At 40.3% G+C, this 11,736-nt stretch overlaps 1 protein-coding gene across 1 annotated transcript; it reads right to left on the reverse strand.

The window, feature by feature from the left end:
- Window positions 1-67: 67 nt before the first annotated feature.
- On the reverse strand, window positions 68-9,061 carry psmd11a (proteasome 26S subunit, non-ATPase 11a). The gene is made up of 13 exons (XM_027028125.3): window positions 8,917-9,061; window positions 6,563-6,664; window positions 6,226-6,422; window positions 5,942-5,999; window positions 5,642-5,836; window positions 5,367-5,511; window positions 5,075-5,135; window positions 4,041-4,103; window positions 3,720-3,845; window positions 3,585-3,620; window positions 2,754-2,805; window positions 1,438-1,580; window positions 68-757 (listed from the first exon to the last, which is right to left on the reverse strand). The coding sequence occupies exons 1-12, from the start codon at window positions 9,002-9,004 to the stop codon at window positions 1,438-1,440; spliced, it is 1,266 nt and encodes a 421-aa protein (XP_026883926.1). The 5' UTR covers window positions 9,005-9,061; the 3' UTR covers window positions 68-757.
- Between the last annotated feature and the right edge of the window lie 2,675 nt (window positions 9,062-11,736).

Below are 11,736 nucleotides of genomic sequence, written 5' to 3' on the forward strand. Positions count from 1 at the left end.
AAGTCAATGTGAGCATACTTGTTTTCATATCAACTGTTACTGCACACCACTACATGGACCCCACTGGTGTGACCATGTTCTCTTGGTGACTTTATTGTTTTTAGCGTTATAAAAAAGGCGCGACAGCATGGCAGGCCGTAGACAGAGACGCTTGGCAACGATATTTACAAAGAAAGGGTAGGGGCAAGGAAAACAACGTGATAGCCATGGCATTCTCCCTCTACTGCCCTGCCCCGCCCACAAGCAGAAAGTCCCAGAATGCTGTGTTTCAGAGAGGCAGGTCTGCACAGGGCCTCAGAAGGAGGAGATTCTGGACTGAAAAGTTCCTCTAATAACACGAGGGGTAAGGGGTGTCCATGGTCAAAAAGAGTGACCTTTAGGTTGGCAACAGGGTTGACTCATCCATGTGTCAGCTTTGTTCTGCAAGAAATCTGTGTATATATATATACATTTCTTATAGAATTATAATGCATGTGTGTTTATTATTTCAAGATTCCCTGATGGCTCATTGGAGGCAGCCAAGATACAAATAACTGTGAAGAAAAAAAGAGAAGGGTGGTGGTGGAAAGTAAAGTAGATCCTGGAGGAGCTGAAGTTTGTCCACTGAGGGGAATGTTCAGAATGTCCGGGTGAAAGCTAGCCGGCCCAGCAGACTCTGGGGTTGTGGCTCCTTTAGTCTGTGTGCACATCTGGCTCCCCATGGCCGTGCCTGAGGGAACCCACACTGGCCTTGCTCTCAGCTGCAGGAACCCACCACCTGATCCCCACCAGGGCACAAGAGAAACGAGAATATCACCATCAGACCAAGAACTGCAAAGCATTAGGCAATATGCTAAAGGTTAAAAGTCAAGAGACATTGAGCCATGATGAATAAAATCATATATTTCTGGAGAATTGACATTTGCATTATGTTTTTATCATATTTAGGATATGCTCGTCAAAAGTGACCTACAATACAGCTTAGTGGTATCCGTGGGAAAGACACTTATTCCATTATTCTAGCCCTGAATCTAAGGACACCATTAAGATAGGACACCTTCAGAGGGAAAACACATAGAAAGTGTATACACACACACACACACACACACACACACACACACACACACACATATATATATATATATATATATATACACACACAAAATATATGCAAGTCAAGGAATGATTTGTTATTCAAATGCACTGAAGTGAGTGCTGTTTCTACAGCTGCTTGAAAAGGTATATTTGTAGTCAACGTTTGAAGACAGCAAGACTGATGTGTGGACAGGTAGATGGGGTTCATTTCACCATCTGGCCTGACAAACACTCAAGTGAAGTCTAAAAAGAAATCATCATTGACTAGAATCACTAGTGACTCATCACATTAATTTATTTATTTTTAACATATATGCCTGACAGGCAAACCACATCCAGCTGACTGACATCAATACAGCTCACCTATGACAGCTTCTTGGCTTTGTTGTAGAGGGAGTCCACTACTCTGCTCATGTTTTGTATGGTGTCCAGAGCAGCTTCATATGTTTTGTCGACTGGGGGCTCATCAAACACAATAAGCACACCCTCCCCTTGATCAAGGATCCCTGGGAGAACGACAGTAATATGAGCCAGAGGCACAACAATCATTAAGAAGCAAATTAGTTACTTATTCCAAACCTGGGTTATTAATTTGCTCATCCTCTGCATTTTCATGACAGTTCAGCCTAAGGTTTAAGCCTAGTACTGCAGCCTCCCACAGTTTAGTGTTAACTCAGGTCCTGACTATCAATTACCAGACTAATGAAAAAAAAAATTAACTGGCAATAAGTGAAACCATCAGGCCTCATTTTTATTGTTTAGCTTAATATTTTAGAGTTTCTGAATTAGTGTTTTTTAAAATTATTAGTACTTCTTTGTAAAAAAAATAAAATAAAATTCCACTCAAAACGGTAGTAAATGAATGGTGTACTTGCACTGAGACTTTTATTATGACAGGGCTGCACTACAGCTGGTAACTATGAAACCAGCCTGCAGTCACTAATTTATTCAGTTTATAGCTCATTCTTTAAAGTGATAGTGTATTTTGGGAGAAATGTGGGTAGCCGAGTAATTAGGGGGAATAGCACTACATAAAACTATTTTGATACTAATTTAAATGAGTCCCAGGGCTGTATTACCATCATTTTTTACCCATTACAGCAATGGCCCTTTAAGTACTGAATTGACAATTTTGCATTATGCAAAAGACCCTTGTAATAAAATAAACTTAAAAAAAAATATTTGTATTGTGCATTGTGAGCATCCTTGTCAATCTCAGAATTTCCTAAAGACTATCCTAAATTGGCCACTGCAATACAGATAGAACCCTACGTGACATTGAATTCTATGAAGTGAACAACTTTGCAAACAATATAGCAACTACTAAAAAAATGATCAAACAGGACTCATTTATTATATACAATACTCTAGTTTAAATGTACTTTTTTGTTGTTTACACTTGATTAGCTCTTCAGTGAGTTCTGGCTGCTGTTTGACATATCACTGCACTACGTCCATATAAACAAAATGCCATTCAAATTGTCTGTCTAAAAATGGTACAAAACAACACAAAGGTGAACTGTTGTAACTGGTTCTGGCACAGATAGCTGTTTGAATGAAATGTGATCTCCCTCAGCTTTTAAAATGAATAAAGATGTGTGCTTTTTTGTTTGCATTTTTGAAAACAGCAAGGTCATCTCTAGGCAGGTTCTAGGAACTGCACCAAAATGAGTAATTACCGTGAAATTTCTTATCTAGAATCATCTGTGACAGTTTTCTCTCAACATCTCCCTGGAACAAAAGAGGCGGATTACTCATTAGATACAACAGATACCAGCCCTGTCATCTACACACATGCAGTATGAATGAATCTGTGCTTGCTCCAACATCAAACCAACATTTTAATTTCAACACTGTAAAAGAAAAAAGTGCAGTTTTTTCAATTTAATCTTCATCTGCTACATGCTTTGCATGTGGTCAGTTACTGCAGACAATAATTCTGCCCTGAGGACAATTCAGTCAATAAACATTTATGCTAATCACACATTTTTGTACAAAGCCTTGATGAATTCTTCAGTAAACAGGTGCTTGTAAACGATATTATAATTTCAGGGACGGGACTACTTTTCCAGATGGAAGGATCTGTGGTAGGACACTACTGCCGGCCTATTGCCACTTAGCTCAAAGTAAATGCAGTTCTGCCTGATCGCACATGGATACCATAAAATCTCAGAGGAAGGCTGAGTAACTGGAATTGCATTTTTCTGTTTGTCTTAAAAGCTGAAGACTACATGACAGCTTTGGCAAGATATTTCCTTGTGTGGGCCTAATCCCAGGCAACATGAAAACAATGATAATGAGAATTTGATTGAAAGCAATTTTCCAAGTCATCCATTTTCCATTGGGAAACATGTCAAACATTTACTGGCTGTGGTAACTGACCATATGTTACAGATAGACAGAGAAGTTTGTAAAAAATAAATGTTGCTTTAAGGAGGTATTGTGTCATCCCTTAATTCTTACTGCCCTTAAATTGAGAGTTAGATGGGACAACAGATTTTGGCTCTTACCTTTGACAGTTTTATAAGACTGGAAATGTGTTCAATCTATGGAAACACAACAATTGTGAGCATTTTTCCTTGCTGAACAGTGTATGCTCCCTTGGCACTAGGAGTGTGCAGTCAGGCTGCCCCAGCCCAGCTCACCTGGACTCTGGAGAAGGGCTCGATCACCCTAATGAGGTTCTGCTCCAGCAGGTTGTCGTAGAGCTTGGTCAGGTGGGTGCTGATGATCGGGTCCTCTCGCAGCTCAGCTCGGTAGTCCGTTAGAGCCTGAGAGACAAGAACATCAGCATACAACACAACTAGGCTGCAGATACAGCTTTAGGTATAGAATCAAATAAACATTAAATTACATAAATAAACTAATGAACAGGGCAGTTTAACCTATTTACAGCATAGAGTGCACCATATTTATATGTCTGCCACAAATTCAGTGCAACACTGAATCATGCAGTCTGCACTTACCTTTTCAAAGTCTGCAAGTGACCTGTTCTTACTGGCCTGGGCCACACATTTCAGTGCATCAGTCTGCAGAAAGACACACGTTAAGGAGGAGAGTAAAGTCTTCTTCTCCCAGGCCTACTGTACTTCAGATAGGAACAAAAAACTGTAGAGGAGACTACATAAAAGCTGCACAGATGAAATCTTTTCAGAAACATCAACATTCAATCTCTCCTACTCCACACAGGCCTATCAAAGACATTTCTGCACTGTACAGATGTTTAAGCTGTAAGCCATCACGTATGGGGTTCACTTATTCTTTCATAATGTTCCACTCATGATTAAATGTCCTCATGTTCTTTAGGAACAGACTTGATTAATCAACTCAAGTACTTATTATGTAAACAGCCACTCAACTGGTACACTACCACTCCAAATTCACAACTAGACTTTGCTTTTGCTGAAACAGGAAAAAAAAAAAAAGAAATTATCTGAAGAGGGCACCTTGTAGTAACTGCAGGGCACTGTAGTACAAAATGTAGAGGTAGTCAAAACTATACACAGGACTTCCAGAGAAACAAAGGTCCTAAGTAGTAATATTATACTATGTTATAATAAAATTTAAAAATTGTGCTTTTACAAGAACATGTGCATATACCTGTACAGTGTTTACTGAATGCCTTTAGATACTGTAGCCAACTTTTATGTATTAACATGATAATATGTACTAGGCCACAGAGTAGTATCTTAATGTTCCTAAAGAATAAACACTGGCGGCAAGCAGAAAATCCCATTTTTGCAATAAGATGAAGAAACTCAATTTTATTATGAATTTAAAATGTGTTTTTTTTGTATAATCAAATGTGTGACAATGTCTCAAAATAGCTATACATAATACTCATTTAGTGAATGTGATTCTTTCTAAATACAGGTTAACCCAAAGCCATAATGCTGACATCAGTTACTCCTCCAAACTGGGGTTCCCCTCCAGTGCAGAGCAGGTGTGAATGAGCAATAAAGGGTTAGTGAGGAGGCAGGATGCTCTCCCATGCACATACCTGCCTACCAGCGTATCTAAGGGCAAGCTTCCCACTGATCAGTGCCTGCACATCCTCTGGCCTGCGGACAGACAAAGTTTAAGTGTAGAGAACTTGTTTTTGTGAAAATTCAAATGAGTGAACCCAAAGTGACTTACAATCATGACTGAGTACAACTTGAGCAATTGAGGGTTAAGGGGCTTGACCAGGGGTAGAACAGTGCCAACTTGGCGGTGGTGGGGCTTGAACTGGCAACCTTCCCATTACCAGTCAAGCACCTTAACCTTTAGAAAACCAATCCAGCAGGACTTACGCGTTGAGCATGATCTTACACAGCAGCATGTACTTCAGTGCTGTGATGGCCCGGGGACTGTCGATGGAGTCGTTGCCTTCAAACGCCTCATAGAAGTACGAATAAGCTGTCTTCCAGTCCTTCTCCTCCGCTGCGTGGATGATACCTGGAAAAAGAGTAAAGCCTCCAGTGACGACAGCCCTGCATTCAGAGCTTAAACACCTTAAGATGTGACTGAAGCATCGAGTGTCCCCAGAAGTAGGCCCACATGCAGGAGCGGGTCTCTGGAGCCTGACCTGACTGCATGTCCAGGGCTGCCTGCAGCTTGGGCGGGCAGTAGATGGCATTGGCTGTAGTCCTAGCAGACGTGAGGGCGGCACGAGCTTTCGGCAGGTTACTGAGTGCATGGTAGGTCTTGCTCTCCAGGAGCTGAACCTCCACAAGAAGAGCTTTGTCATCCATCTTCTTCAGCTCCTGCAGGAGCTGAGAGCCTGTGAAGAAAAAGAGAAATGGGGACCAGAAGAATGTTAATAAGTCTTCCGGGTTAGAACATAAGTGTGTGTCAGAAGTAAGAGGGTTTTATTTGCAGAGCTAACCTAGCTGGAGGGCCTCCTGATAACGCTTGGTGTCAAAATATAGAGAAACCAGGCGTGCCTGTGAAATGAAGAGAAACACACACACACACACACACACACACACACGACTGAGTCAGCCATACATTATTTAATCATGGGTCATACAATTAAATCACTAGTTCAAATTTACTAAATTATCAAAAGTATCCAAAACACCAAATGCATTTCCTGAAAAGTTTAGATATAAAACGACAAATGAAAACCTCACAGAACAGAGAACACACTGAGGGGGCCTAGCGGGTTACCTCCAGGGCCTGACGCAAAAAGGTCCTTTTCTCAGATTTAGCCCATTCGATGCACTCCAGACACAGCTCCACCTCCTGGCCTGTGGCTGCTTCCATATCCAAGAAGAGGTCGAGCAAGGAGCGCACCAGACGCGCCGCCTTTGCCTTGCTGATGGAGTTCAGGAAGGGCCGAACATACTTCAGCAGACCTCCGAGCTCTGCGTGACACACAAACACAAAGCTACATTTGTGGTGCACACATACACACATCCCCAATGCTCTGACGTTGAGACTCGCAGTAGAACCAGAGGTTTTCTGCAGTCGCTGAGCTAAGAAGCAGTTCTGCTGTGGCTCTTACCGGCCGCCTGTCCTGTCTTGGCCAGCAGACCCCCAAGCTCCAGAATGCTCTGCTCCTTCACCCGCAAGGCCTCTTCATCGCTCTCCTGCACGTCTCGCTTCACTAAATGCCAACAAACAGGAAGTCTCAGTTCAATACTGCTCCTTCCTTACACAAAACACTTCAGTCATGCCGACAGATTAATAGAAGCACTCATATGTTGCTAACCTACATTCACAACACAATTAACAAAAAGCTTGCAACTTTAAGGCACAGGGGCTAAAAAATATAGTTAAAAACAAAAATATAATAATTTCACTACATAAGCCTCACAATACATGATGATGGTGAACCCTTGATGGACATGGTTAAAGATGGGATTGTTAGTGGATCAATGTGCATTTGTTTCAAGTTTGGTTTATTTGTCACATACATAGTCATACACAGTATAACTCGCAGTGAAATGGTTGGATTTTTGTTTGTTGGATTAAGTGAATTTATTGCCAAAATTAAAATCAATAACTTGCTATACAACAATATATAGTGACATCCAATATATTTAATGTTAACTTACATGTAATTACATCAAAGCAGCCACACAAAACACTCGTGTGTATCCAGAACAGTATTCGTGGTGGATCACTGTTCCCCCTAAATTGTGATCTGTTACAGGGCTGATTTGCATATTAACTGCCTTGTCAGTATTAAAGGCCAAAATAATTATCAGTGTTCTCACTTCAAGTCAAATGTTAAGATTCCATGCTTTTCACTGACTAAATATGTACGAAAAAACAGGTTGATTTTGTTAATCCCACACACACACACACACAAGACAGAACAGGTGAACAGGTGAAAATATAACATTTTGATAAAATGGCAACTAAATTTAAAGATGGTACAAACAAGATTCACTGATATTCCATGATTTGACCCAAAGAATTAGCAAATTCACTGACTTTCTAAAAGTCTGGAATAGACTTTAACATTCCATGATACTGCAGAATTTCCATGACCTGTAGGAAGTCTTATAGCAACCCTATAACATACAACTTATTTCAAGCACTTGATGACTGAAAAATTACTTGTACAGGCAGGTCAGTCACATTGACACAGTAGTCTAAAGAGGGTCGAATGACAAGGGCTCAAGCTTTCAAACAAAGCAGTTGCATTTTAAATGTGCAAAAATATTCATCTTTGTACAGTGAATGGTATATATTAAACAATTCTGCATCATTATTTTAAGACTTATTTCAACATTTAGTACAAAAACGACCCATTTAATTCAGCGCACTTAACAACAACCCGCTAGCTAATTTTCACACTTCTGCTTTTTGTTTTGCAAGCTTGTCTGTCCAAAATAAGATGTTTTAGCCACTAAACTTAACTATCCACAGCTAACGACTTATTCAAACAAACATCATCCACAAGTCACTCCAATAATCATGTTTAAAATAAGCAAGATGCTTTTAGTTGAAACAACAATAATAATAATAATAATAATAAATTCTTATCATCATCATCATAAATAAACGAGGTATTATTTATTGCCAAAACTATAATCAACAACTTGATAACACAACGTATAGTAACACCTAGAGAACATTTTTGGCGTTAACTTACATGACATCAAAATTTGTCAAATGAACGTGAAAAGGTGACAGCTTAGTCGGGTAACACATCGATCTGCCTGCGATCAGTTCGCTAGTTAACATTAGTCGAAGTAGCTGGCGAGATTATCTAACCTAGCTAACGCAAGCCTGGATATGAACAAACTAGCTAATAGGCTGCAGCTAGCCATCGGACGCAAAGCAAAGTTTTAACTGCACTATTTATTCTTCTATCCGGCTCTGTAGAGTTCATCCTAACTATAATTTATATCTGGCTGCATTTACATGACGCAAAAGATACATTCCTCTAATGTCTAGCTAGCTACTAAACTATCCATCCGTGCTAGCTAGCAAAGTTGTCTTTACTAACCAATGATATTTGAATGGAAGGACGCTAGCGTTAGCGTTAGCTGTCTGGCTACCTAGCTCATTTCTAAACACTTTAAGGTGGCCTGCACTGAGCTTTTCTAAACAACTAGGCACAAGGTTCAAGAGGTCACCGTGGATCCTCTGTAAAAACAAAATCCCCAATAGGCTAGCTAGGCACAGTCAGATGGGAAAGGCGTTAGCTGGCGTGTTTAGCCGGCTAGGGTTCGCCTGTCACAGTGAGTCAGCAGGAGAACCCGGTAACCTGGACCGGCCATAGCGAGCTAATGTGGAGGCTAGACAACGATTTTCATTGTGAAGATGCTCCGGTGGACGGTGAAACAAGGCTATGTCCAAAACCCAATAAATCACCTATTAATTGTCCACGCAAACGACACTTACCAATAGCGTGTAAAATGTCAATAGACGCATTCCGGTCCGTGCTGAGCAGCGATTGTGCTCTCTGAAATTCCACTGCTGCGGCCGCCATCTTACCAGTTCACCAACTGCATGATTCACACAAGACGTCCATCAGAGAGAGGCGGGAACTTCCCCCGCGCGTGCACGAGTCACGTCACTACGTCCATCAGAGAGAGGCGGGAACTTACCCCTGCGCGTGCATGATGGGACTTGGCGTTAGTAAAAATAAAACGTTTCATAGGTGAGACAGACGTTATGACCGCATTATAGACTCGATTCTCAGAAAAAAAAGCTTAGTTTTAGCTAGCTAACATAAAAACAAATACTCTCAACTCCCTTCTAATCAATGTAATGTAACACAAACGCTGCCAGTCAATAATTTACTACTCTTTGCTTATTTGATTTTAGAAAACAATGATGGTATAAAGCAGTTATTTCTTAGATTTTAGATTCTTCAAAGTAACCACCCTGTACTTTGATGACAATTTTGCACACTCTTTGTGTTCTCTTAACCAGCTTCATGAGGCACCACCTATGATGCTGTTCCATTAGTCTTGAAGACGTGCTCACATACGCTAAGATTTTGTAGGATCGGGTACTAAAGATCTGATAGAGATATCTGCTGAGGGTGAATTTAAAATCAATGTCAATGTTTTAATTTTGATATATTTGAATGAATTAATTAAGTTTATAGAGTAGGCCTATATATAAATTGATTACATTTACTCAGATCATATATCAACTTTCAACTTTCACTATTTACATTCAGTCAGGTATGTCCAAACTGTTAGTGCTTAGCTAGCTACAGACTTATGCTTAGAGAGTAAGTGCCAGGACCACAGATCATGTATGCAACAATAAAGAGCCTTCAAGAAATAGGGGCCTTGTCCCAGACAATAGTTGCCTTGCCATTTATGTGGAAAACACTACTTTACCATTGGTATGTGATTTAGCTGATGTTAGGCTGTTTGAGTAAGAATTTTGATCTTAGAATTTATTTTCAGCTAAAATCTGTGATCCACTTTAGCAAACCCTAATCTTGATTTAGTCAATGTGGGACTACCATAGTATATGTAAGTAAAAATATCCTTAATGTAATATGTTGATATTTGGCAGTTTCTCTTCAGGGATTCCACTCAGTGGATTGTCCAGTCCTTTGTCATCATAAGGCCACCTCACCCCTGCTTGGTCATCCTCTTCAGGCCCTGCTCATCCTGGCAAATGATCCAGAAATTCAGTAGCATGGCTTGTATTGACTCTGTCTAAATTATTTCCCTTCAGTTCCCTGCCAGTAGATGAACCAATGATGCCAGTTGATGCTGCCATGTCAGAAATGGCCAGCCCACCTTAGGCCCACTGGACTAACTGAGACTCCACCCTAGAACCATTGGAGTAACTGAGAATCCACCATAGACCAACTGAAGTAACCAACACTCCTCATCTTCATTGAAGTGGCTACTTGGACTAAAAATAACATAATGAAGTAATGACTGGTTACTAGCTGAACTGCCCAATGGAGGATGGGTTCCCTCTTGAGTCTTGGTCCTGTCGTTCCCAAATCCCCAGTCAGCTAGTCTTAAACATTCAAATATAAAATAAAGATGCAGACTTAGTATAAAATATAAAATAAAGATGCAGAATTAGTAGAAGAGAATAGCTGGTCCTGTCCTTTATTGCAAGTTAATGTTAACAAGCATTATTGAGGCACCATCTGGAGAATGTCTAACAGTCAAACAAAGAACCCACATTTTTATACATTTGTCAGAAGTGGTTATGTATTCACCCCACCTTCTTTTACACATTAGCGTTTGCATTCGCCACCATTACAACCAAACCCTACATTAGTCAATATATGCAAACTGATATTCAACACCCACACCAGTTGGAGCCAGTTACCCCCACATTCCAAGAGAAGACTTCTCTTGACTTTATCCTAAAGTAATTGTTTTTCTATATGGTCCTGAGCCTGGTGGAGAGGTCATATTTCTTACCCTGAGGTCCACCAAAGCCTACCCAGGATCCTTTGCTGAAGCCTGCAAAGGCCTCTGCTGAGCCTCTGCCCTGTACTAAAATCATTCTGAAAGGACACAGAATCTCTAAACTCCCTTATGTTTTATGCTATTAATATGTCTAATGCAATGTTAGGCCTCTTTTCCCTGTAAACACTCTTTTTATTACTTCAGTCCTCCAAGGGTTCCTCCTTAATCTACCCATGGAATTTTTGCTTGCCTCTGTCACCTTCGGCTTGCTCATTAGGGATCTGGACCCATAGATTTGTAAAGCTGCTTTGCAACAGCATGTGTTATAAAAAATGCTATATAAATAAGTTTGACTTTGACTTCAATGTTGTGTTCCCGCCACTGGACCTCTCCTGCTGTCAGTTTGCTGTCAGAGTCTCTCTGGATAGGAATAAGAATTCCATATGCTGTAAATGTACATATAAAAAAGCAATCATGAGGCTACACTATATAGATGTTCCACTGGCATTATATAATGTAAATATAGAATAAGGTTTAGGAAACAGGACCACACACCAAATTCTTTTGAAATGAAGGTGTCACTTTGCTTTGAGTGGCTTTCTTGAGTCTACTTCAGTAAGGGCCCTGAAAGACTGAAATGACCAAATCTGATTCCTGGTTCTGTGAGGGCCACTTCTTGCAGAGTTTGAACTAGCCTAGATAGAGTTTAACTCATTCAGTCTCATTCAGTAATTACAAATATGCAGATTGTCTTTGGATTCAAGATCTATGACTGAGTATGAGAGACTTAAAGACAGTAATACCAAATATTTGCCTTTATGGT

Source organism: Electrophorus electricus, chromosome 3 (genome assembly GCF_041902795.1).
Source record: "Electrophorus electricus isolate QZ-2024a chromosome 3, ASM4190279v1, whole genome shotgun sequence".
In the NCBI taxonomy this organism is placed as follows: Eukaryota; Metazoa; Chordata; class Actinopteri; order Gymnotiformes; family Gymnotidae; genus Electrophorus; species Electrophorus electricus.

Excerpts from the sequence above, each read along its gene's own strand:
- psmd11a (XM_027028125.3), bottom strand. The coding sequence starts at position 9,004 with ATGGCGGCCGCAGCAGTGGAATTTCAGAGAGCACAATCGCTGCTCAGC. Across the intron at positions 5,136-5,366 it reads TGTAAGATCATGCTCAACGC|GCCAGAGGATGTGCAGGCAC; the intron begins GTAAGTCCTGCT and ends GTCTGTCCGCAG. Across the intron at positions 3,846-4,040 it reads CACTTGCAGACTTTGAAAAG|GCTCTAACGGACTACCGAGC; the intron begins GTAAGTGCAGAC and ends CTTGTCTCTCAG.